Source organism: Callorhinus ursinus, unplaced genomic scaffold (assembly GCF_003265705.2).
Source record: "Callorhinus ursinus isolate GAN/ISIS: 27379988/994484 unplaced genomic scaffold, GSC_fseal_2.0 scaffold92, whole genome shotgun sequence".
In the NCBI taxonomy this organism is placed as follows: domain Eukaryota; kingdom Metazoa; phylum Chordata; class Mammalia; order Carnivora; family Otariidae; genus Callorhinus; species Callorhinus ursinus.
This window is the reverse complement of record NW_027397154.1, coordinates 1239671-1265714: the sequence shown is the minus strand read 5'-3', so window position 1 is coordinate 1265714 and position 26044 is coordinate 1239671. Positions and strand designations below refer to the sequence as shown.

The following is a 26044-nucleotide window of genomic DNA, read 5'->3' as shown; positions in this document are numbered from 1 at the left end:
CGGTGGGGGCTGGGCCTGGGCCCCGCCCCTGCGTGAAGGGGCGCGGCTGCGCAGCGCCGGCGGGTTGTCCTAGCGCCCCCCCTGCCAGTCGGTGCGGTCCGGCGGGGACCTTGGGAGTCGTGGACGAACCCAGCTGCGGCGCTTGCAGGAGGACCCTGGTGAGGGGGGCTCGGCCATGGGTGTGGATAGGTTTTTCGGGGCCCGCCAGGGGGGGGCGGGAGAGGGGAACAGTACAATTGCATAGAGGAGAAGTGGGGTGGCGCCTGGGTGACGGAGACAAGCGCGGAGAGAACGGGCAAGCGCGGGGTCCGGGCAGGGGTCGGCTGGCCCACCTGCTCCGCGGACCTGACTCGCTGACGGATGCTCGTCTTTGCCCCCACGCCCACCCCTCTCCTGCATTAGCCAGCCAGACGCGCCTCCCCCCACCACCCCGTTTCGGAGCATCTGGGCGGGGCCTCCCTCGGCCCCTTCCTCTGGGAGCGAAGGGCAGGCAGGGGAAGTGGGGAGGGGGGGCGGTGCAGGGCCAGACTGCAGCAGAAAGGATCCGGGGCTCCATTCTAGGCCCCATCCTTTTTCAAGCCCCCGCACCTCCACGGAGATCCAGAGCGCAGCCGCATTCTCTGACCCTCCCCGCCCCAGTCCCGGGGGGCTTCCTTCGGCTCCACCTGCAAACACTGCAGTGGAAATTAAGGATCAGTCGATGGACATTTGCGTCTCATTCAAATATTGTCCAAAGCGGCCGGCGCCTTTCATGCGTGCTGCAGCTGTCCGTCACCTCGGTGTCCTTCTGGAGGCCCACGTCCTCTCTGGCTGGGGATCACGCTCCCTGTCTTCCAGGTCTGTAGCTGCGGTTGCCAGGTAGGCGGGTGTGAGAGGCCCGATCCTCCTGATTCTCGAGGCCGCCCCGTCGCCGCCTGCACAATGCTGTCCCCTCAGAGGGCTTTACTCTGCAACCTCAACCACATCCACCTCCAGCATGTCTCCCTGGGCCTGCACCTGTCCCGCCGCCCTGAGCTCCGGGAGGGGCCCTTGAGCACATCCCCTCCCCCCGGGGACACCGGGGGCAAGGAGAGCCGGGGGCCCTGCAGCGGGGCCCTGGTGGACGCCAATTCCAACAGCCCAGCTCTGCCCTGCCGATGCTGCCAGGAGCACGGGCCAGGCTTAGAAAACCGGCAGGACCTAGCACAGGAGGAAGAGGGGGCCGCCTCTCCCTCGGACCCGGGCTGCTCCTCTTCTCTCAGCTCCTGCTCCGATCTTAGTCCCGACGAGTCCCCCATCTCGGTGTACTCGCGGGGCCTCCCTGGCGACGAGGATGTCCACCCTCAGCCCAGCATCATCCCCCTGGAGCAGGGATCCCCACTGGCTTCCGCAGGCCCTGGCGCCTGCTCTCCGGACAGCTTCTGTTGCTCGCCCGATTCCTGCTCCGGAGCATCCCCCCCACCGGGCCCTGGTCTGGACTCCAACTGCAACGCCCTGACCACCTGCCAGGACCCCGTTTCCCCAGGGCTAGAGGAAGAGGACAACGGTGGGGAGCAGGACCTCCCTGCCTCCGAGCTCCCAGAGGCGGATGATGGGAAAGCCGACGCTGGGAAAACCGAGCCCAGTTGGAAAATCAACCCCATTTGGAAAATCGACAGGGAGACAACTGACGCGGGCTGGAAAACCAGGGAGAACAATAACTCCGGCTGCACAATCAGTGGGAATACTAACTCTAGCTGGAAAACGGAACCTGGAAAACTCGACTCCAGTTGGAAAAGTAGCACAGGAATAACTGATTGCAGCTCGAAAACAGATGCGGGGAAAACTGATGCGGGGTGGCGGAGTGACGTCAGCGAGGAGCCGGCGTCCCACCGGACAATCACGTCCTTCCACGAGCTGGCCCAGAAGCGCAAGCGGGGCCCGGGGCTGCCCCTGGTGCCGCAGGTCAAGAAAGACCGCAGCGACTGGCTCATCGTCTTCTCGCCCGACAGCGAGCTGCCCCCCAGCGGCTCGCTGGGCGGCTCCCCGGCGCCGCCCCGGGAAGTCACCACCTTCAAGGAGCTCCGCTCCCGGAGCCGGGCCCCGCCCCCGCCGGTGCCGCCGCGGGACCCTCCGGCCGGCTGGGCCTTGGTGCCGCCCCGGCCCCCGCCCCCGCCCGTGCCGCCGCGGAGGAGGAAGAACCGGCCGGGGCTGCAGCCCATCGCCGAGCGGCCACCCGAGGAGGGCAGGGCGGGCAGCCCCGCGGCCGGCCAGAAGGCCCCCGCCGCCCGGAAGCCCGAGGAGTCGGGCGCACAGTACGGCCGTGCGGGTAAGCGGCCGCGGGGAACTGAGGGGGGGGAGGGGCAGGGAGGGGCCGAGCTGCGGCTTCGCCCCCCCACCCCCGCCCCCTGCCCGCCCCGCCCCCTCCGTCTGTGCCGCCCGCCCCCCCTGCCGCCAGCGAGCGCTCCGGGAGGGGGCCCTGGGGGGGGGCCGCCGGGCTACGGCACTAACTCTCTGCTCCCTCTTTCTCCGCCCGCCCCGCCTGGCTGCCGCCCCGCCCCCGCCGCCCCGCCCCCGCTGCAGCCGGCCTCCCCCCGCCGCCCGCGCCCCCCGCCCCGCGGTCCGCGGCCGCCGCGCGCCCCCTGCTGGAGGGCGCGGGCGCGGTGGGGACCCCGCTCCCGGCGCGTCCGGCCAGCCCGCCCCGCGCGGGGCTGCGGCAGCTGGGCGCGCCGAGGCCCCCGCAGAAGCAGCTGCTGCCCGTCCGCCTGTCCCCGGTGGGCGCCCACTCGCCCCCGGCTCGGGGGGCCCTGCCCTGCCTGGCCAGCCCCGAGCTGGCACTGCTGCTGTCCCCGCTCTTTCCCAGAAGCAGCACCTTCCCCGCCGCGGTCCCCCCGCCCCGCCAGGTGCCCGTCCCCCCGCTGCCACCGCCGCCGCGCCCGCCGAAGGCCCCCCGCCGGACCAGGAGCCCGCCGCCTCCGCCCAGGCTACGTAAGACGGACCCGGGCTCGCCCGCGGGGTCGCCCCGCCCCCGCGCCGGACCTCCGCCCCCAGCGTCCTCGGGGGAGGCGGCGCGGCCCCGCCCGCCAGCGGGGGGCATCTGGCCCCGCCACCCGCCGCGGGGCTGGGCCCTGGGCTTCGAGGCCCGGGCGTGGGGGGGCGCGGGCTAAGGGGGTGCCAGCAATTGCACGGTCCGGGGCCTGCGCGGTGCCGGGGCGTGGGGGGCGCTGGGGGCGCTGGGGGCCCGGCCCCCGCCTCGCTCGGGAGGGTGGGGGAGAAGCGGGCGCCGGATCCGGCTGGGCCCACGCCCGCGCCTCCCAGCCTCCCGACCCCAGGCTCGCCTCTCCCTCCGTGTCTCCTCCCATTCCCGTCGGTCTGTCTGTCCATTGGTCCCGGCCCCCCACGTGCTCCCCGGGCTGCCCTCCCTCCACGGGCCCAGCGGGCGGGGCGCGTGCCGTCCCGCCCGGGGCAGACGGGGCGGAGGTAGCCGCGCGGCCCGGGAGGGGGAGGGGACGGCGAGTGCGGGGCGCCCCACCCAGCCCCGGGCCCTGTTCCTGCTCGCTTCCGGCCCTAGGGCGACCTGTGCGCCAGCCCGGCGTCCTCGGGTCACCCTCGTAAGCGTCTCCGCGTTCTTCCTTCACCCCAGCCCGGAGTTCCTGGTCGTTCGCCGGCGCCCCCGGGGCCCAGCGACGGTGGATGGCAGAAGCCCAGAGCGGGACTGGCCAGCTGCAGGAGCAGAAGAAAGGTAGGGCGCCCGGACTCCTGAGCCCGGCTTCCACCAGGTCACCTGCTGCTGGTTTGGACCCTCGGCTCCGGGGCCGGCCTGCAGGAGCCTGGGTGCCCCGGGGCCCTGGGGTGTGCGCGGGCACGGACGCCGCACAGACGCGCGCTCCGTGCCCGCCCCTCGCAGGGCTCCTGATAGCCGTGAGCGCCTCGGTGGATAAGATCATCTCGCACTTTGGGGCTGCCCGGAACTTGGTTCAGAAGGTGAGGGTGCCGGTGGGGAGGCCCTGGGGCCGCACGAACGGGGGGCGGGGAGGCGGCCGCAGGCGCCTGGGACGTGTCCGTTGTGCCGCCTCCAGGCGCAGTTGGGGGATAGCCGGCTGAGCCCAGATGTGGGGCACCTGGTGCTGACCACCCTCTGTCCGGCCTTGCACGCCCTGGTGGCCGACGGGCTGAAGCCCTTCCGGAAGGATCTCATCACTGGGCAGCGCAGGACCAGCCCCTGGAGCGTGGTGGAGGCGTCGGTGAAGCCAGGTGCGGCGCGGGCGCGGGGGCCGGGCGGGCCTGGGCCGGGCGTGGGCCGGGCTCAAAGCGCGGTGTCCGCAGGCGCCAGCAGCCGCGCGCTGGGGACCCTGTACGGCCAGGTCAGCCGCCTGGCCCCGCTGAGCAGCAGTCGCAGCCGTTTCCACGCCTTCATCCTGGGCCTCCTCAAGTGAGTGGCCGCTCCCCTGGCGCCCCTCCCACGGCCTGGGGGCCACACGGGTGTCACGGGCGGTAGGAGCCCGGTGCTGGTGGCCTTGTCCCTCCTGGAAGCGCGTCCCCCATCCTGCGCCCTCCCGAGCCCGCGCCGTCCTTTCTCTTCTAGCACGAAGCAGTTGGAGCTGTGGTTCTCCAGCCTCCAGGAGGATGCAGGTCAGACGCCGCAGGGCACGGTGGGCTGCCAGGCTAGGAGGGAGGGAGGGAGGGAGGGAGGGAGGGCGGGCGCTGTCTGTGCTGCTGGGCCCGGGGAAGCCAGAGTGACCTCGATCTCCGTGTCCACTTGTATTGTTCTGTGCCGTACACATTCGGCGCGTCCCGTTGCCCCACAGCAGGAAAGACCCAGATCCTCCCCGGAACCTCCAGGGCCTGCCTGTCCTCTGCTTCCTCCTCCCCCGCCTCCCTGGCTCTCCTGCCCCAGGGCCCCCTGCGTCCTTTTCCCCTTGCCCCCTCAGGAGCGCTAGCTCATCCTTGGGGCCTCATTGGGTGAGGCTCCAGGCTAGCACACCCCCACACCATGTTGCTCCGGGGGCTCCCCGACTTCTTGTCATTCAGTGTCACCCCTCATTGTGCGGGGCCCTGGGCTCCGTCCCCCCAGCTCCCAGCATAGCCGGAGGCTGGGCGGGGGCGGGCGCGGGCGGGGGCGGCTCATGGCAGCCTGCTCGTCCCCAGGCCTGCTGTCGCTCCTGTACCTGCCCACGGGATTCCTGTCCTTGGCTCGGGGTGGCTGCCCGGCCCTGTCCGCGGAGCTGTTGCTCCTGCTGCAGCCGCTGTCAGTGCTCACCTTCCACCTGGACCTGCTCTTTGAGCACCACCACCACCTGCCCCTGGGCCCGCCCCCCGCTGCTTCAGCCCCGGGCTCGCCCCCCGCCCTGCGGCAGACGGTGCACGCCGTGCTGCACTGGGGGGGGCGGCTGGCCCAGAGCCTTCGGGGGGCTTCCGGGGAGACGCCTCCGGGCCCTTCGGCTCCTGCCGGCGCCCCCACACCAGGCAGCTGGTGGGAGCAGCTGACCCAGGCCTCCCGGGTCTATGCCTCCGGGGGCACCGAGGGCTTCCCTCTTCCCCGGTGGAGGTCGTGGGGTCCTGGGACGGCGGCTGGAGGCCCACGGGAGAGGCCCGTGCCGGCAGAGGACACCGCGCCGGGCCGAGGCGTGTGGCTGGGGAGGCTGTTTGGAGTGCCCGGGGGCCTCACGGAAACTGACGGAGGAACCGGGAAGTCCAGGTACTGGGGTAGCCGGTCCCCTCCTCAGCACTTCAGTCACCCCTGCTTGGCCTTGCAGGGATCGCTTAGGCCTGAGGTCCGCGGCCTTGGTTGTCCTTTTGCTACGGGAGCCGGCATGACTCGCTCCGTTCGGCCTCTTGGCCCTCAAAGCCAGGAATATTTCCTATCCGGCCCTTGACAAAAAGAAAAACAGTGCTGATTCCCGTCCCCAGGTGTGACCTTCCATAGGTCCCTCTTGGTGTTGGGTGTCACCACCTCCCTAATCACCTTGAAGGGCGCTCAGCAGTGACCCACTCCTGACCTCTTTGGAATCAGGCCCTTCAGCCTCTTCTTGCCTCCAAAGTCCTGGGTCCTTGGGTCCTTCCCTGGAGGTCGGGTGACCTCTGTGACCCCGTGTTCTCTCCAGGAGACCGTCCAGCTGGCTGCCCCCAACAGTGAGTGTGTTGGCTCTGGTGAAGCGGGGGGCCCCTCCCGAGCCTCTCTCGCCTCCTGAGGAGCTTGAGGCCTCCGTCGCCAGCGTGGTGCAGACCCACAGGTGGGGGTGTATTTCAAGTTTACGGGGGGCAGGGGTGGGTAGTGGCGTGAAAGGCCAGGGGCTGTGAGGTCAGATGGTGCTTGTCCTGTTGTTGGCGTGAAGCTGTCGTCTCTGTCTGGGCCTGTGTCGTTCCCTGTGCGAGGCGGTGACCCCGCTCCGTCAGGGCCCTGAGGGAGCAGGAAGCCTCGGGCCGAGCCGGGCAGCGCTTGCCTGGTTCGGCCGCGTCTGCGGGTGTCCCCCGGAGCGGCCTGCTCAGGTTTGACACCGGGGGCCGCTTCTGCTTTGGAGTCTGGCTTCAGTTGGCTGCTCTCAGTCCACTGAGTTAGGTTTCTTGACTTTTCCTTCCTTTGACGGTGTTTTTCAAGTACTACGTGCCCAGTATGATGCTGCGGGAGGGAACAGGAGGGCAAATGCCCAGAGCCCGTGCCCTCCTGGAGCTTGTGGCCCAGAGAAGGTTCCAGCGAGCAAATGCGCAGTTACCGTTGTGTGTGGCGGCTACTCTGGGCAGGGAGGTCTGAGTCCTTTGGGGCCAGGTCTGGGGGCTCAGGGAAGGCCCGGTGATGGTGCGGGTGGGGCAGCGAGGCCCGGGTGTGGCAGGTGAGGAACTGTGCCCTGCTCGGGTCTGGGGCGAGGATGTCGGTGGTGGTGACGGGATGCTGGAGGCCTCAGTGGGTCGGTTAAGGAACCGGACTTCAGGGTGGAGGCCCTGGGAGCCCGCGAAGGGGGTCTTCCACCCGGGGATGAAATGCTGGCCTGTGTTTTAGAAGGATCTCTGATCTCAGGGTGGAGAAGGGGCCTGGGGCAGGCAGTCCAGGAGGGATGGGGCGGGGAGAGGGGACCAGACCCCGTGGTGTGGTCCAGAGAGAGTGAGGAGGGCGGCAGCAGTGGACATGAAAAGGAGAGTGGACGGAGTGGTGGGGATGTGGGGGGCAAACGAATTTTGGGGGCGATGCACGGTCTGCCAGCAGCCCTTGGGGGGAAGGTGGTGTGTTTGCCCCCGAGGGGGCCCAAAGGAGGCCTGGCTGGGAGGGTTCAGATAAGTCGCTTAGTTTGCGTAGGTCGGATTTGAAGGCTCAGAGAACGCGGGTGGGGTCAGATAAGCGGCCGATGCCAGCTTTGGAGCTCGGCAGGGCCCCCGGTGGAACCCACACATCGATGGATAGTCCCCGAGCCTCTGCTGGAGCCCTGTCAGCACTGGCCCCACGCGGTGGGGAAGGTGCGCTGGGGACAGCTGGGTGCCCACCTCGCTCATCCCAGCTTGTCCCTCTGGCTCCCGCAGGGCCGTCCGCGCGCTCTGTGACCACACCGCGGTGGGACCCGACCAGCTCAGCTTCAGGCGCGGGGAGGTGCTGCGAGTGGTCGCCACCGTGGACGAGGACTGGCTCCGCTGTGGGCGGGATGGCGCGGAGGGGCTGGTGCCCGTGGGGTACACCTCTCTGGTCCTCTAGGCCGAGCCCCTGTCCCGTCCGTGTCTCCCTCCTGCGCCCTGGGAATGGAACGGCCCCGGGGCCACGGACCTGTGCACGCCGATGGCCGCAGAAGCGTCTGCCCCGCCACAAAATGACTCTTTCCCCTCCCCATGGCCATGTCTGCGAATGGGAAACCAACTTTCCTTCTTCCCTCTCGTGCCATCTGTAAGGTGAAATCTGCTCTTTTTTGAAATGTGAAAAGGAGTTTCCCTCCATCTCTCTCCTCTTCCCTACCTGCGCAAGGAAACGTCTCCCTTCCCATCTGCACAGCGGAATCCGCGCCCCTCTGCCTCCTTCCTCTGTGAGTGGACTGTGCCAGTGCTGCGTGCGCCTCGGGTCCCGAGCCTGGAAGGGCCTCGAGTGTCCTTCCTGCGTATGGACTCCCCCGACCCGCGCGCCACCCACGTTGCCTGTATTTATTATGTACTCAAGCTGTGCCGGGTGCTCAAGTCCGGACCCCCCTGGTGGGTGGGTCTGTGGTGTTGGTCTGCCCGCCCCCTCCTTTGTCCCAATAAAGTGTGGGAGCAGAATGTGTGTGTGTCCCTGCGTGTCAGGACAGAGGCTGTGGGGAGGGGAGAGGCCCCCTTCCTACCCCTGCGTCCTTGCCGCGCCCTGGTGGCCGCATCTCAGGAGCACCTCCCTGCTGAGGCGGGGTTGCCTTGTTTGGCAAGACGGATGGGGTAGGAGACTGAGGAAATGGGGGGTTGTGGGGGGGCCCCGGCCTTGCACCTGTGCTCTGAGGTGCTGGGAGGGATGAAGGGGTTACAGAAGTGACACTTTTATTTATTTATTTAAAGATTTATTTATTTTTTTTAAAAGATTTTATTTATTTATTTGAGAGAGAGAGAGAATGAGAGAGAGCACATGAGAGGGGGGAGGGTCAGAGGGAGAAGCAGACTCCCCGCCGAGCAGGGAGCCCGACGCGGGACTCGATCCCGGGACTCCAGGATCATGACCTGAGCCGAAGGCAGTGGCTTAACCAACTGAGCCACCCAGGCGCCCAGAAGTGACACTTTAATGTCGCCACTCTGCAGTGATGCAGTTTCAGAAAGCACACTGAAGTGGCCTCTGGCATTTGGTTCGGAGCTAATGAGGCTCAGTCTCGTGGTGCGAGCAGGCGGAGCTCCAAGGATGGGCTGGGCAGTGACAGCCTGCGGGGGAGCCCCCAGGAGGGGAGAAGACAGGAGAGTCAGGGGGAACAGAACCGGAGCTGAATACAGGGGGAAGGACCCTGGAACTTTTCCTCCACCTTCGGCCACTTGGGTCAAGGTGACAACAGGCTGGCAACAGGAGAGGGGAGCGGAGCCGTGCTCAGGAGCAGCCTTGCACACTTCTGCCATTTCCTGACTTAATGCTCCCCATTCCTGGCCAGTTCTTGTTACTCCTCCACTGCTTCGTTAGTTTTGCTATTTGTTTGCCATCTCGCTGTTAGACCGGACATCTCGGGTCCGCTCAGGGATGACGTTTCTCACGCCGGACTCAGAGCCTCCGGGAACCGCTGGCTGCCACCGTAGGAGTCTGAGCGCTCAAGATGACACAGCTTCTCCAGTTGCTTTTTATTTTTATCATGAAATTATAAAACAGTAAATATGTGGAAGACCACTGTGACTTTGACTTTGGGGCCAGTGTTTCTCACAGTGAGATATGCACAGTGACCCATGATTCCTGTGTGCCGTCACAGCATCTGGTTCCCCGGACCCTGCCTGCCCTGTCCTGCCTCCTGTCCCCACACACTGGCTTTGACAGGGGGTCACCCTAACAACTGCGAGGAGCCTGGGACAATATTGCTGGAGCGTCGCTGGGATCTGGTGATATTTGTAGTCACAGCCTAATGGGTCCTCAGGCTTGTGGAGGTGGTAAGACTAACAGACCTTGCAGAGCATCATGAAATAGGCCAAATGTGAATAAGAAATTTAGCATTCTTACATATTACCTAGAACAGCTGTAGTGGATACCAATACTTAAAACATAATTAAGGTTAAAAAACTGAGGGAAAAAAAAAAGAAAAACTGCCAATCAGTTGGTTAAGCGTCTGCCTTCGGCTCAGGTCATGATCCCAGGGTCCTGGGATCGAGTCCCGCATCGGGCTCCCTGCTCCGCGGGAAGCCTGCTTCTCCCTCTGCCTCTGCCTACCACTCCCCTTGCTTGTGCTCTCTCTCTCTCTCTCTGACAAATGGATGAATGGAATCTTAAAAAAAAAGAAAAAAAACCCTGCCAATGTGCTACTTTTGCACCCACGACAGGACTTGCCTAACAACAGGAGAGCCTCATGTCCTCGCAGGAGCCGACAGACATCCAGCTCTTGCAGCCAGTTCTTTTTTTTTTTTTTTTTTTTTTTTTACAGTTTTTTTTTGTGAGAGAGAGAGAAAGAGAGCACAAGTAGGGGGGAGGGGCAGAGGCAGAGGCAGAGGCAGGCTCCCCGCTGAGCAGGGAGCCCGATGTGGGGCTCGATCCCAGGACCCTGGGATCATGACCTGAGCCGAAGGCAGACGCTTAACTGACTGAGCCACCCAGGCGTCCCAGCCGTTTTCTTAAAAACTGATTAAAAATCCAAATTCCAGCGTGGGTAACATACAGTGCTATATTAGTTTCTGATGTATAGTGATTCAGGAATTCTGTACATTGCTCATCATGGTAAATGGAATCTCACCTGTTACCCCCCCCTCCCCTCTGGAGTTAAGAGTCTGTTTTGGAGTTTGTCTCTTTTTAAATTTCCTTTGTTTCTTAAATTCCACATATGAGTGAAATCATATGGCATTTATCTTTCTTTGACTTATTTCTCATAGCATCATACCCTCTAGATCCAACCATGTTGTTGCAAATGGCCAGATTTCATTCTTTTTTACAGCTGAGTAATACTCCATTGTGTGTGTGTACAACCTCATTCATTTATCAAGGGACACTTGCGGGGCGCCTGGGTGGCTCCGTCGTTAAGCGTCTGCCTTCGGCTCAGGTCATGGTCCCGGGGTCCTGGGATCGAGCCCCACGTCGGGCTCCCTGCTCCGCGGGAAGCCTGCTTCTCCCTCTCCCACTCCCCCTGCTTGTGTTCCCTCTCTCTCTGTGTCTCTGTCAAATAAATAAATAAAATCTTTAAAAAAAAAAAGGGACACTTGCGCTGCTTTCATAATATGGCTACTATAAATAATGCTGCAGCAAACAGGTGAGGGCTCCTGGAGGGCCGTGGGACTATTGATCTCTGTGTTGTGGGTTCAAGCCCCACACTGGGTGTAGAGATCACCTGAAAAAAAAAAAATCTCAAAAGAATAAAACACATAGGGGTGCATGTATCTTTTTGAATAAGTGTTTTTCATATTCTGTGTGTAAATATCCAATAGTGGAATTACTGGATCATATGGAAATTTTATTTTTAATTTTTTGAGGAAACTCCATGTTGTTTTCCGCAGTGGCTGTGCTAGTTTGCATTCCCATCAACCGTGCTCGAGGGTTCCTTTTTCTCCACGTCCTCGCCAGCACTTGCTGTTTCTTGTGTTTTTGGTTTTAGCCATTCTGGCAGTGTGAGGTCGTACGTCATTGTGGTTTTGATTTGCATTTCCCTGATGCCGAGTGATGCTCAGCATGTTTTTGTGGATCTGTTGGCCATCTGGAGGTCTTCTCTGGAGAAATGTCTGTTCATGTCTTCTGCCTATTTTTTAATTGATTATTATTTTTTGGTGTTGAGTTATAGCTCTTTATATATTTTGGATACTAACCCTTTATTGGCTATGTCATTTGCAAATACCTTCTCCTATTCTGTCAGTTGTCTTTTAGTTTTGTTGATTGTTTCCTTTGCTCTGCAGAAGCTTTTTATTTTGACGTGGTCCTGATAGTTTTTGCTTTTGTTTCTCTTGCCTCAGGAGACATCTAGAAAAATGTTGGCTGTGGCCAGTGTCAGAGACCTTACTGCCTATACTCTCTTCTAGGATTTTTATGGTTTCAGTTCTCACATTTAGGTCCTTAATCCATTTATTTCTGTGTATGGTGTAAGAAAGTGGTTCAGTTTCATTCTGTTGCATATAGCTGTCCCAATTTTTCCAGCACCATTTGTTGGAGAGACTATATTTTTTCCATTGTATATTCTTGCCTTCTGTGTTAAAAAGTAATTGACCATATAATCGTAGGTCCATTTCTGGGCTCTCTGTTCCATTGATCTGTGTTTTATTTTTGTGCCAGTACCATACTGTTTTGATTACTACAGCTTTGTGGTATGATTTGAAATCTGGGATTGTCATACCTCCAATTTTGCTTTCCTTTTTCAAGATTGTTTTGGCTATTCGGAGTCTTTTTTGTGGTTCCATACAAACTTTAGGATTTAGTTGTGAAAAATGCTGTTGGTATTTTGATAGGGATTGCATTAAATCTATAGATTGCTTTGGGTAGCATAGACATTTTGTTTTTTATTCTTATTTAAACATGTATTTATTTGAGAGAGTGAGCATAGGGGGTGGTGGGGGAAAAGAGAGGCAGACTCTGTGCTGAGCGCAGAGCCCAAAGCAAGGCTCCATGTCACGACCCTGAGATCATGACCTGAGCCAAAACCAAGAGTTGTACGCTCAACTGACTGCGCCACTGAGGCACCCCTAGTATGGACATTTTAACAATATTTATTCTTCCAATCTATAACCATTGAGTATCTTTCCATTTGTTTGCATCATCTGCAATTTCTTTCATCAATATAGTGTTCAGAGTACAGGTCTTTCACCTCCTTTGTTTATTCCTAAGTATTTTATTATTTTTGGTGCAACTGTAAATGGGATTTTTTTGGGGGGGTAGTTTTCTTAATTTCTCTACCTGCTGCTTCATTATTGGCATATAGTAATGCAGATTTCTGGAGACTGATTTTATATCCTGCAACCTAACTGAAATCATTTACCAGTTCTAGTAGTTTTTTGGTGGTCTTTAGGGTATGGTGTAAGAAAGTGGTTCTTTGTAGTATGGTGTCATCTGAAAATAGTGAACGTTTTACTTCTTCCTTCTTTTTTGAATGCTTATTTGACAGAGCACAAGCAGGGGGAGCGGCAGGCAGAGGGAGAGGGAGAAGCAGGCTATCCACTGAGCAGGGAGCCCGATGTGCGGCTCGATCCCAGGATCCCAGGATCATGACCTGAGCCGAAGGCAGATGTTTAACTGACTCAGTCACCCAGGTGTCCCTACTTCCTCCTTTTCAATTTGGATGGCCTTTATTGCTTTTTCCTGATAGCTTGTGGCTGGGAGTTCCAGGACTATATTAAAGTGGTGAGAGTGGACATCCCTGTCTTGTTCCTGACCTTACGGGAAAGCTCTCTTTCTCACCATTATGATGTTAGTTGTGGGTTTTTCACATATGGCCTTTATTATGTTGAGGTATGTTCCCTCTAAACCTACTGTTTGAGGGTTACCATGAACATTGTACTTTGTCAAATGCTTTTTCTGCATCTATTGAAATGATCATATGGTTCTTATCCTTTCTCTTATTGATGTGATGTATTACACTGACTGATTTGCAAGTATCGAACCACCCTCACATCCTGGGAATGTAGTCAATATTTTTTTTTTTTTAAAGATTTATTTATTTATTCATTTGAGAGAGAGAATGAGAGAGAGAGAGCACGAGAGGGAAGAGGGTCGGAGGGAGAAGCAGACTCCCCGCCGAGCAGGGAGCCTGAGGTGGAACTCGATCCCGGGACTCCAGGATCATGACCTGGGCCGGAGGCAGTCGCTTAACCAACTGAGCCACCCGGGCGCCCTGCAGTCAATAGTCTTGATGCCTCTGAGCAACCATTCCAGCTGAACTCAGAGCTGCAGTGGTGATCCATTTCTGAGATGACATTTTGTTGTGTCCTTCAGTTGCTGGCAGGAGTGAATCTATCTTCCTTAGTAGGGTCACACTATTTCTGACACTTTTCTATTTGCAGATGAACATGAAGATTTTGGCATTCTGAGTCCAACACTAGTTACTAGGTGATCTCTGGCAAGTTGCTGAGATTCAGTTTTCATTTCTACAAAATGGGAATAGTAACTACAGAGGGCTCTAATGAAGATTATCTAGCTAGATGATTGTGGGCAAGTTACTTAATCTCTGTGTTGCTTCAGTTCCCTCATCTATAAAATTGGGTTTGGGTACCTACCTAAAACGGCTGTTGTGAAGATTAATTATTGAATACATGTAAGCTGCTTAGGATGGAAATGGTCTGACACACTGGCCTGAAGTTACTGTTGCCAAGCCTGGGGTTTGTTCGTGAATACTGAATGAGTGATGTGTGTGTACGTGTGCAGAGGACAGAGGGCTCAATGATTATTCTGTTGGTTGGTTAGGCTGGGCTCCGACCAAAAAGATCCTAAGATTGAGGAAATGGATTTATCTCCTAGTCAGTGGTGAGTGTGCCCCTGCAGGGGCCCAGGATGCTGATGATGTGGTTTTAAAAAGATCTGCCTGGAAACAGGATGGAGGAGGGAGATCCTGGAAGACAAATGGAGGCCAGGAAAGGGGAAAAAACAGCAAGCTCACCACTCTGTTGTTAGGAAAAGTTTTTTCCATTTAATACTAGACTTTCAAGGATTGAGATGCAAGCTTTTTATGCAATTACATCCAATGTTAAAATTGGTAATACATAATTTACAAAGATTAACATCAAAACAATCATCTATTTAGATATGCTTTTGTAAAAAGGAAATATATTAGCAGCATTTATATTTTCCGCAATCACACAGCCTACAGACATGCAGACTAACTCTGTATCTATTTGCAGTGATGTAGTGCTTTGCCCCGCATTTCAAACACCAAAACCCGCCTGGCAGCTAGGGGGTTCTTTTTATTTCATTATTATAAAATAACCGAAAAATAAAAAAAGGCATTAATTTCTACACCAGTAAGAAAAAACAAGTTTTTGCACTTACCTAACATTTGATTGTCTAAAAAACATTTTTTAGTCTTTCAACAAAAGAAAGATAAAATGACAGAGCGTAGTGTCTTTTGCTTCTGTTCTCATATTTTACAAAGTTTTTTTCGTTTTTCTTTTTTTGTCTTTTTTAAAATTTTAGTGTTTAACACTATTCAAGGAAATATTGAATTTTAATCTCTTTCTTGTCGTTTTCCTGTTTTTTGACTAAAAGGAGACCCCCAAAGTGCCCCTATTTCCCACCTCCCTCCCACCCAGCTCCCTGCAATGAAAACCAAAAGAAACCACTTAAATGGGCGTGGACATGCGACGTTCCCAGCTCCACACGTGAGTATCTTATACCCAGGTCTCGTCGTAATGTACAGTGCTTCTCTACAGTAAGAAAATACTCCAAACTATTTTCTTAATTCTCTTTTCTTTAATAAAATATTTATTCTGCTTTTTCTCTGCTCAAGGGGATCTTTGGCATCCCCTGTCTCTTTTGTTTTTGTTTTTTTTTCCCTCAAGATTGACACAGAAAGGAGAAAAAGAAAAAAAGATTCAATGGAATGGAAGGTGTCAATGTTTCTACCTAAACAAGTCAGAGCGTCGTCATCATCAGGGGAAATGTACAGTGGGGACAGCGTTGGTCCGGGGTTAGAGAAAAGTGACGGGACGTGTTTACTGCTGTATTGCTTCCTAGTCACGCAGCAGATATATATACATACATACATACATACATACATATATATATACACACACACAACTTGGCACATTTAAAAACCATCTTTTCTCTTATAAGAACATCTAAAACGTATATGCATATGTATGTCTGAGAAGACAACAAAGCAAAGCTTTTTAAATTTTATTTTTAAAGAGACAGTATCGTCTGGTAGCTTCTGGCCCAAAGAATGGGAAGGAAAGAGACACCCTGACGCCCCCCCCCCCGCCGCCGCTGTCACCAGGAGGCTGGAGGAGAGGGGGTGGGCGGGGCGAGCACTGTCTCCAGGAGGTGGACACTGAAAACCGTGTAACGAGGAAAACGAGAGTAGTGTTTTACTTGATGGCGCACACTCACGACCAATACTCCGGCCGGCGAACACTGCTCAACAGCCTGTAGTGACTCGTGGGGGGGAGAGTCCGCTTCCCCGGGGGTGCTGCGTCGGCTCGAGGGCGTCTGTGTTCGTGCGACACAGCAGACACACGAGCGACAGCGTGGGGCGACACGCATGCGGGCAGGGGCCCGGCCTTCTCGTTAGAAACAAACAGGTTTGGCAGGTTATGAAGGGTCAAACGAAAATGACGACAGTACACCCTGTGCCCTCTGACCCCATGGGGGCCTTCCCTATTCCAGGATGACAGTCCGGGGAGGAGAGGTAGGGAAAAGGGCAGCAGACACAAGGGCTTGGACTTGTCAGTTCACGTTTTACTTTGACCTGATTGGGCAAGAAAGGAGGGAGAAACCTTCCCGGTCAAGGATCTATCTGGAAAGAGGCCCCAGCTACTGTTTGTTTGAGGTCTCCGGGCCAGCTCTTGGAGCCCACAGAGAAGGGGTGGGGTGGGGTGGGGACGCCCTCCTGAGGGACTGGGAGTGACACCTGGGTAGAGGAAGCAGCCTGGCAGCAGTGTCTGTGGGACCAGAGGATGGCCCAGAAAGACTCGAGCTGGGGGCACGGGCGAGTGCTGTAAAGTACCACAAGGCTCCGGGCACCCCCTGTGCGCTCCGTCCTCCTCCCATCACGAACCCTCGGGGGGAAGCGGTGGAGAGGAAAACAAATTAAACTGAACTGTTTAGACAGACTCCCTTCCTCTCCACTAGCTCCAAGGTTTATGAAGTACCTAATGTCAACGACATGGCCCCTTCCCCTTGCCGGACGGACCCTTCCCACCCCTGTCTACACTCAGAGGGACAAGAGGCAGGACTGTTAGCTCCACTGATCGCAGATGCTCGAGCTTCTCCTTTGAGGGTCACTTCCGAAAGCTGTTTTCTGGGATGAACAAAGTACGCCTTCGCAGCTTCCTGCCTGACCCTTCCTCCAGCAAGTAGGTCACATCGATGGCTGAAAACAGAACCAAGGAGGCTCATCAAACACCACCCTCCCACTCCTCATTCCAGATCTGAGCTCTAAGGAGGTCACAGGAGTCCAGTGACTCCTTTTCCGACCTCTAAGCACCTCAGGCCTTCCTCCAGCCTCAGGAGAGGAGTTCCCTGGGGTGGGGTGGGGTGGGGGGAGGCTCTCACCGCCCACAGCCCCCCTTCCTGGGATGGAACCGTGTGTGCAGGGCCCATCAAAGAACTATGACGTTTTCACAGAACACTTTCTATCCTGGGCAATAATGGTTAAGTTCTTCTTTTTCACTCCTTCCTCACTAATTTCCCCTTTATCTTAAACCATTCTTACCATTTTTCCCAGGGATTTTTTCAAGGAGATTGAGTAAGATCTGGTTGAGTCGTTCCCGCTGGTTGTGCCGTCGCTCCTCAGGGGTACAGGCAGGCTGAGATTCCTGACTAATCTCTTCTGGTTTCTTTTCACCCTCGCTGACTTCAGCAAGGGCCCCCTCCCGTTCTGATTCCTCCAGGCTGGGCACCTCATTGGCGGCTTGCTCCTGGCTGGCCAGAACCTCTTCAATCAAGGGCAGAGCGTCATCCTCCTGGCCCAGGTCTTTTAAGGGTGGCTTTGGGCGCTCGGACTTCCAGGATGACCTGCCAGAGAGATGTGGGCGTTTTGACTAAGGCTGTTCAGGGCACTCAGGAGGGGAGGGGAGGGGTGGAGAGGGCTGGTACCTCAGGCTGGATTGAGATCCTGAGTCTGGCTCTTAGGAGCCTTGGCTCTGGTCACCACTGTATTAATTATTTGCACAAACCACTACCTTTTTCTGAAATGTATTTTCTAATTATAAAACTCAATTCGCCTTCTTTCAGGAATCCATACACTATCCCACAGCTGGTCAAGCTGCCTGGCTAGCCGCCAGAGAAGTACGACACAACCTTGTGATGCCCGCAGTCCAACCAGAGTGAGAATCTGCAAGGAGCCTGCCTTTCTTGACTCTGCCCTCACTGCCAGCCCCAATGTCAGTGCGGCCCGCCGCTCCCTCCCCCCAAAGGGAAACGGAAGGAAAACCTTCACTGCTCCTTCACCAAGAACAAGACTCTCATGCACAAAACCAGCACAAGTAAAAGCTATGTGCCCACCACGCTCAGTGAAAGCTCTGCTCTGAACAGCTACTTGACAGCAGGTCCTCGACTGAGGTCCCAAGAAGTGAGACATCTTGGGGTAATGTGAAAAGCTTGCAGAAGTCTTAAAAAAGGAGACTTTTCTGAACCTGTCTAGAGTTCCGTTCCAAATCTTCTTGTCCTTCTGTCTCTACTCCTTGTGAGTCTCCCTCCCTGCCCCCAACTAAAGCTCCATCGGCAGACCGTGCCTCCTGACACCCAGTGCTTCCGAGTCACTGCCAGCACCGCAGGCCACTGTCACCGAGTCCCCAGTCCTTGATGCTGGTTCTCCTGCTCCACTCAAGTTGTTGGCCAACCCCTTATATAAGGGCTCTCCTCCCGTCCCCCAGGGCACTCACCGCCCTCCGTTCCTCTTGTAGTTGTCTGGGACGTAATGAGGCTGAAAAGAAAGGGAAGTAGTAAGTGTGCTGCAGAAGCTGGCTCAGATGAGCTGGGGAGCCAGGGAGGAAAACACAGGGCTAAAGCCCTTCTGAGCTGGGTGGCTGTGTTTTAAGGGCAGAAGGTCAGTCCTTCTGTCAGTCTGTAAGGCCACGGTGGTTTTGGTATCTTGTAAGCCTGCGATGACAGTAAGAGGGACAGGCTCCCATCCTAACGTTTAAGTAGTGCCAAGTGGGGCTTTAATGCTGACCTGTGAGCTGCTGCCCAAGCAAGCAAGACCAAAGAAGTCTAGATGAGAGGCAGGGCTTGGTGGTGTGCAGAGAGAATATAAAATAAATATTGTTTAGAGAAATCCAAAAACAATTATAGGAAAAACAGGGACATAAAGTTTGTTTTCTGGTTAGATGGTTTCTCAACATTCCAGGAAGATGGTCACAATTTTTGACAAGCCCACAGAAGGCAGAGTCAAGGATGAGGAGCTTAGTCCAAAGTTTGATTAGCACAAATGGACAGATGGATGGATGGATGTCCAAAGACTCTGTGGACTGATGACGGCACAAAAGACCTGGAGGAGTATGTTCATAACATTTTAAAGAAAAAGCGCATGACAAAGGCAAGAAATGTAAATGTTAACAGTGATTATTTTCTGGGTAGTGAGATGACATACAATTTTCTCTTCCTAATGCCTCTATACTTTGCACATTTTATATAACGATGGTGTCTTACATTTTAAATGGAGATATAAGGAAAAAGCCCTGAATTATTTTCACCAAAATTTTCTCAGGGTTCTTGCTATTCTCTGCTTGCTTCTTAAAATTGTGGATATGAAAACACAACCAAAAACTACACTAGAGCTCCAGGGCTAAGACTGTAAAGAGGTGAGAGAGAAAAGAAAACCTGACTACAACACGGACATCAACAACTTGCTGAGAAACAGTCCATGCCAGGAAATGTAGAATCAACGTATTCATGCTGTTTAAAAATCCCAAACAGGGGCGCCTGGGTGGCTCAGTCAGTTGGGTGTCTGACTCTTGATCTCAGCTCAGGTCTTGATCTCTGGGTCGTGAGTTCAAGCCCCATGTCAGGCTCCACGCTAGGCACGGAGCCTACTTTAAAAAAAAAAAAAAAAAATCCAAACTAGAGACAGATTCCTAGAGTTTGGGATGGACTAACAGGATGAAGCAGCAGAGAGCCTGAAGGTTCCTACCCTAGGAATTCCATGCATGAACTACATTACGCTGACATGACAGGTAAGAGGAAGGAAACTTACTGAGAAATCTCTTTTGGGAGTGAGCTTCTTGGGGAAGTGGTCAAAGGCGTAGGGTTTGGTGCAGACAGGATAGCGGTTCCGGTGGATCTTGTAGAACAAGTGTGCGGACTTGTCAAGCCGATAGTCACAGATGTACACATCTTGCTCCTTCACCCCTTTGGGTCTCCCTAGGAGTTCAAATACTGTTAAAGAACTCTCCTGCCTTCCCTGCTTCACCTTGAGCTCGAGCCGCCCCAGAGATGAGCCCATACCACCGGGAGGGCAGTGGGACCCTGAAGAGGGGACACTGTAGCGATTCTGAGAGGCATCTGGTGATTGCAGAAGAAAGGAGAGTGTCCCCAGACTGCAGCACTGGAAAAGGAGAGAGGTGTGTGTGTGTGTATCTCAGAGTGTAAGGGCGGGTCACTGGCTGGGAAGGAATCAGATAGGCAGCTCACCCAAGTGCTGCAGGAATCTGTGAGGGAACACAGAGTGTGGCGATATTAGGAGAGAGGAAAGGCAGGATGAATGAGGGGAGCACATGTGGAAATGAGCACTTTATAACTGGGAGATGAAGTCCCCAGAATCATGGAGCCCCAAGCAGCCAATGCTTAAATGAGAGTACATATTCTTCTGAACCATTTGCTATGACAGAGAAGGTGAGGCATCCGAGCTCACTAATGGTGACAACTAGGCATACTAAGCTTTCACTGTGAGCCTAAACTGGGCATGTGCTTTGCAGAATACGTTATTTAATCTTCACAAAACACTATAATAGGTACTAATCCCTACTGCCAGTAGATTAGGTAAACTTGCCCAAGGACACACAGGTAAAAAGTGGTGGGGCTGGAATTTGAAAATAGATTATCTGACTTCACAGCCTACACTGTTAACCATGGAGCTCAAAAAGCTAGTGTGCTTTTTGGGTTTGTTTAATGTCCAGAGTTGTTGATGGCCTTTGGGATTCTGGAATGGGTGGAAGAACATGCCTTGTGACAATACTAATAGAATGCCGAATACACAGTATTAAGAAATGCTAACTAAATAAAAAAAGAAAACAACCAAAAAACCCCCCCAAAAAACGGGGGGAGGATTAACATTTATTATCAAGAAAAAAAATAAAAAAGAAAAAGAAACAAAAAAACGTTTACTGAGTACCAAGCGCTAGCTAAAAGAAAGAAAAAAATATAGCTTTTTGAAGCTTCATAGCTAGCCTGGGAGACAGTAAGAATGGAGTGGCAATTGCAGATGAAGGAATAGGGGACAGGAGGTCATTTCTTTAGTAGCTCAGGTCACTTACCTTTACAATATGTATAAAGGTCCAGGACACAGCAGGTCCCCACCACAGCCTCCAAGGGAATGATCTCGTAGAGTGGCACCCGAAACAGCTCGTTGTGATAGAAGCGGCGGGACGGAGAGTGGTGGGTCTCGTGTGGGCGGAAGTAGTGGTGACCAAAGGCAAACCGTTCCTCTCTAAGGAAGAACGGGAGAGGTTTAGTCGACTGGCAAGATCCTAGGCAATATTCAGCTCTGTCCTGGAAGGGCAGAGCTGGAAGAAGATAGAGGACCTCAACACGTACTTTTCATTCTTCCATAACTTCTCAATGCGGAAGATGTCCAGTTTGTCTCGGTTAATGTGCGACAATAGTCGGTAGGATTGGCGGACTGGGTGGCCGTCAGGTGTGCGCCGGCTATCCCGCATCAGGTACACGCAGTCACCTAGGAAGGCACAGGACAAGTTAAATGATGCCTCCGTGAACTCTGTGAGGTGTCCACTGGTCCGACCCAAGGTCTAAAACAAACAACAAATACAGAGCTACCACTGACAGTCTAACAGTGATGGTCATCAATTCTGGACTATGAGAATGGCATGAGGGAGGTCTTCCCTCTCCTTCTCAGTCCTAAAATTAGCTTTATGACATCCTGGTCTCTCAAAATTAGTTTTATTTGGTGGAGGGGAAACTGTATAAAGTCCAAGGACACACAAACCTATACTGTCAACCCTTGAACAACATGGGTTTGAGCTGCACGGGTCGAAATTATACGCAGATTTTTTTTTCTTTTTTAATGAATACAGTACAGTATTGTAGATGTAATGTAAAAAACCTTATGATTTTCTTAACATTTTCTTTTCTCTAGCTTACTCCATTTTAAGCATGCAATATATCAATACATGTAATATACAAAATATGTTTTAATCGACTATTTATATTAACAGTAAGGCTCTGGTCAACAGTAGGCTATTAGTAGGTAAGGTTTTGGGGAGTAAAAAGTTGTATGTGGATTGACTGTGCGGGGGGGGGGGGGTTGGTGCCCCTAAACCCTGCATTGTCCATGGGTCAACCACATTCAACTGCTATGTAAGGTCATGTGGTGACAATAACTATTATGCAGAAGGCAGATACTCCCACCACTCAGAAAGGGAGGGTCAGCTCCTGTGTACACACCTTGACGAAGCAATAAGTCATCTCGGAGCAAACAGATGAAGTAGACACAGCCAGGCTGGGCATAGTGGGGCCGAGGAATCATGGGTACCTCCTGGTAAGAACGGAAAGCCAAGAGATAAGGGCTGGGACTACTACACCAGCCTACTGAGCGCCATTCAGGGGAAAATAAACCTAGAATTCACAACCAATTTAAGACTTACTGTTTAGTCATTTCAACACAACACACATGTACACAAAGATAAAAGCAGCTGGAGTTGAGTTGGGAAAGTGAAGGCAGAAAACAAAACTGATAGGCCAAGTACCCCAAACTAACTGTATGAAGCACTAATCATATGGCTGCTCTTGCACCCCCTGGGAAGCATGAAAATGTGTGAGGGGGACAGTGACTGTCACAAGGACTCAGGGAAGCACTAGCATTTAGTGCCCAAGGGCCAGGGATGCCAGACATTTCGCAGCACATCCCTCAGAGCACAGAAACATCCACTCAAAATGACAACACCGCTATTAAGAAATACTGCCTAAGACACTTCCCTTTATAAAGAAGACCTGCTCAAGATCACACGTATAAACACAGCAGAACCAGGACAAAAACCCATTTAGTAACTTGGGCAAGTTACCCAACCCACTGTTTCTCCTGGAAAGTGGGCCTAAGACTAACCTGTATCCTCAATTTCTGGACTTCATGAGTACTTCTTTCATGGATAGTTGACAGTGTTTATATAGTACCATTCCTTCCTCAGGTTTCTAAATATTTTATTTCCCCTTTGACCACACACTTGAGAAAACAAAGGGCAGAATTATTACCCTAGTGTAAAGTGTAAGAAACTAAGGCCCAGAGAGGTTGAGTGACTTATCAAAGGAAATTCAGTGCACCAGGAGCAGGGCAGATAAGAGACCATGTGCTACATCTCCTACTTGTAGATCACAGTATCACCAGAGGGCAGCTTACTCTGTCCACAGGCCTTGGGTCACACTGCTCACAAAGGTAGTGTTCCACATCTGAGTTCACGCCCATGCAGTCACAGTGCTGCCACACCTGTGGGGAGAAGAGTGCAGTTGGGAGGGGAGACTCAGACTGACTGAGAGAAGTGCTGGGGGCTGAGAACAACAACAACAAAAAATTAGCAGTAGGACGGGGTAAAGTCAAACAGGAACTAAGGGATAAGTGGGTAAGTGAGAAATTAGAGATAAATAGCTTAAAATAGGGGGAAAAGAAGAGCCTGTTTGAACATATGTACACTGACTGGTCCATACATTCATGTGGGAAAGGAAACGAGCTGGACAGAGAACGGGAAGATGAACGAATACAGCACCATATGGTGCTTACGAAGTGGCACACACCAGTGACCAGGCCGTGTGGAGGCCTTAGTTTCACCATGCTTCTCTGGGCTGCTGCCGAATTCCAGCCTCCTGACCGCCCTGGCTGCCCCGCCCCTCTTGGCTCCACTTCCCGTTCAGTAAGGTAGCAGGTTCAGACGCTCCTCCATCAGGAGCTCGTCCGTGGCGCTGTGCCTGCATTAATGCTACCGAATGCAGCACCACTGACGCCGCTCTGGCGTAAAGCCCTGTCCTGCGCAGGAACATTCTTCTCGATCAAGATGCCGTGAGGTGTGTGCAGTGGGGAAGTGGGCAAAGAGAAAGACAGGTGGGAAAGAAACGAGAGGGGAACATGCCAGGGGTATGAAACAGGAGAAGGGCAATCTGGTGCACAGTGAGGGGTGAGAGCTAAAGTTCCTAAACCTGCAAGCCAAGCCTGGAGGCCTTGTGAAAGGCCTGTGCCCCGCTCGGGCCTCACCATGCACTTGTCGCACTGGATCATGAGGCCTTCATCCTTGTGCAGGCCACAGACACAGCGGATCACATCGTCGTCCTTTTCGTGCACGTTCTCCTTCTCGGAGACTGACGTCTCGCTGCTGTCGGCCTCACTTGCTGTCTCTCCCACAATCTCATCAATCTGGGCTGATGCCTCGTGCCTGGCATTGTAGTAGGTCTTCCGTAAGCGGCAAACATCTCTCCCAATTGGGGATTTACGCCCATAGTACTTCTGAAGAAAGCAGGAAAAAGAAATCCTGTTTAGTCTTCTCAACGTGGCTTAAAAATATACCTGAAGAGGAGCACCTGGCCGGCTCAGTCGAAGGAGCCATGACTCTTGATCTCAGGGTGGTGAGTTTGAGCCCGATGGTGGGGGTAGAGCTTACTTCAAACACACACCCACCCACACCACACCCACCCACCCACCCACCCACACACAGGAGGAGGCAGGAGGATTTTCATTGTTCTCCCATTTTGGTTAACAGATTTTCAATACCAGCAAATATCAACTAACATGAATAAAAATTAGAATCTGCATGATGGTGTCCCATTTGCTCTGCTGCTGTCATTCAACTTAGCCACAGGCCTTACTGTCCTCAGCTCAAACACCCAGTGAGCACGGAATATGAGTTACTCTCACAAGTGCAGTGTGTAGAACATCTGCACTTACTCTGTCTGGGGCAGATGCTGGGGACAGAGCTAAATCTTTGGATATGGAAGCTGGGTTTCAGTAGAAAACATGTTTTAATTCAGGACTGATCTAATTCTTCTCCTACTTGTCTGTTTTTCTCTCGTTTCTGTCCTCACCTTCCTTTATCTTATAGCCCCTTCTGTCGTTCCAATTCCTCTCCAAGGTATTTCAAAAGCACTGGAAAACTTCCTCTCTTTAAGATTTTATTTATTCGAGACGCAGAGATAGAGCATGAGCAGGGGGAGAGGGAGAAGCAGACTCCCTACTGAGCCAGGAGCCTGATGTGGGGCTCGATCCCAGGACCCTGGGACCATGACCCAAGCTGAAGGCAGACGCTTAACCATCTGAGCTGCCCAGGTGCCCCAAAACTTCCTCTTTTCTATGTACCATACAATATTCAATCTTCTCCTTTAAATCAGTTCAAGGTCACCTTCTCATCAATGAGCTTCACCTAATCTACCACCCATTAACCTAACCCCCCTCAATTCCATCCTTCAGATTTCTTTCTTTTTTTTTTTTAATTTTTTTTTTAAGATTTTATTTATTTGAGAGAGAGAATATGAGAGAGAGAGCACATGAGAGGGGGGAGGGTCAGAGGGAGAAGCAGACTCCCCGCCGAGCAGGGACCCTGATGTGGGACTCGATCCAGGGACTCCAGGATCATGACCTGAGCCGAAGGCAGTCGCTTAACCGACTGAGCCACCCAGGCGCCCCAGATTTATTTCTACTTACTATACATAATTCTGTGTATTTCACATGTACTTATTGTCTTGAGGAAAGAAACTACAGATAAGACTTAAGTATGGTAAAATATATTTTGTAAATACAAAGGTTCAATACTAAATTAGGTTGTTTTCCCCCAAGATTTATCCATTCAACTAGAGAAAGAGTGAGTGGGAGAGTGTGGGTGTGTGCATGCGCATGGTCCCAATGTGGGACTCATGACCCTGAGATCACGACCTGAGCTGAAACCAAGAGCCGGATGCTGAACTGAGTCACCCAGGCATCCCCTAAATTAGGTTTTTACAAAAATTTCTTTTTAGGTACTATAATTTAACCTTTCATTCTAGTCATATCAATGTCTTAAGATTCCACAATATTTAGTACACCTAACTCTTACACAAAGGGTGCTCAATAAAAACTGTTGCCTTTTAGGGCACCTGGGTAGCTCAGTTGGTTAAGCATCTGCCTTCAGCTGGTCATGATCCCAGGGTCCTGGGATTGAGTCCCGTATCAGGCTCTCTGCTCAGCGGGGAGCCTGCTTCTCCCTCTCCCTCTGCCTCTCTCCCTGCTTGTGCTCTCTCTCAAATAAATGAAAATCTTTTTTTTTAAGATTTTATTTATTTATTTGACAGAGAGAGACACAGCGAGAGAGGGAACACAAGCGGGGGGGGGGGGGTGGGGGTGGGGGTGGGAGAGGGAGAAGCAGGCTTCCCGCAGAGCAGGGAGCCCGATGTGGGGCTTGATCCCAGGACCCTGGGACCATGACCTGAGCTGAAGGCAGACGCTTAACGACTGAGCTACCCAGGCGCCCCTGAATAAAATCTTAAAAAAAAATTGTTGCCTTTCTTAGCCAGAAATATAAAGGTTGATAGAAGGTAAAAATCTTAAGCTTCTAGAATAGTGCCCTTCAAAAAAAACTTTTTTAAAAAAATAGATTTTAAAAAAGATTTTATTTATTTGAGAGAGAGAGCATGAGCAGGGGGAGTGGCAGGCAG

The 26044-nt window shown here is 53.8% G+C and overlaps 2 protein-coding genes across 9 annotated transcripts in view; one reads left to right on the top strand and one right to left on the bottom strand.

The window, feature by feature from the left end:
* The first annotated feature begins 27 nt into the window (after positions 1-27).
* Positions 28-8190, top strand: RUSC1 (RUN and SH3 domain containing 1). Of its 4 annotated transcripts, none has more exons than XM_025858848.2 (10): positions 28-158; positions 838-2287; positions 3602-3700; positions 3866-3942; positions 4038-4212; positions 4285-4390; positions 4544-4590; positions 5107-5656; positions 6063-6191; positions 7471-8190. In XM_025858848.2, the coding sequence occupies exons 2-10, from the start codon at positions 922-924 to the stop codon at positions 7637-7639; spliced, it is 2718 nt and encodes a 905-aa protein (XP_025714633.1). In that variant the 5' UTR covers positions 28-158; positions 838-921; the 3' UTR covers positions 7640-8190. The 4 variants fall into 4 exon arrangements, with proteins under 4 accessions (XP_025714633.1, XP_073744793.1, XP_025714635.1 ...); XM_073888692.1 differs by having other exon boundaries at positions 53-158; positions 737-2287; XM_025858850.2 differs by lacking the exon at positions 28-158 and adding an exon at positions 2534-2946 and having other exon boundaries at positions 184-2273.
* A 5961-nt stretch (positions 8191-14151) lies between these two features.
* The window catches only part of ASH1L (ASH1 like histone lysine methyltransferase), a 196858-nt gene continuing 184965 nt past the window's right edge, over positions 14152-26044 (bottom strand). For all 5 annotated transcript variants that reach the window (XM_073888529.1, XM_025858965.2, XM_073888532.1 and 2 more), the window contains 9 exons: positions 23619-23867; positions 22773-22859; positions 21824-21914; positions 20957-21095; positions 20677-20849; positions 19398-19564; positions 18088-18128; positions 16917-17218; positions 14152-16574 (listed from right to left, as the gene is read on the bottom strand). In XM_073888529.1, coding sequence (XP_073744630.1) covers positions 16483-16574; positions 16917-17218; positions 18088-18128; positions 19398-19564; positions 20677-20849; positions 20957-21095; positions 21824-21914; positions 22773-22859; positions 23619-23867 — 1341 coding nt within the window. In that variant the 3' untranslated portion in view covers positions 14152-16482. The remainder of the gene's footprint in view (positions 16575-16916; positions 17219-18087; positions 18129-19397; positions 19565-20676; positions 20850-20956; positions 21096-21823; positions 21915-22772; positions 22860-23618; positions 23868-26044) is intronic.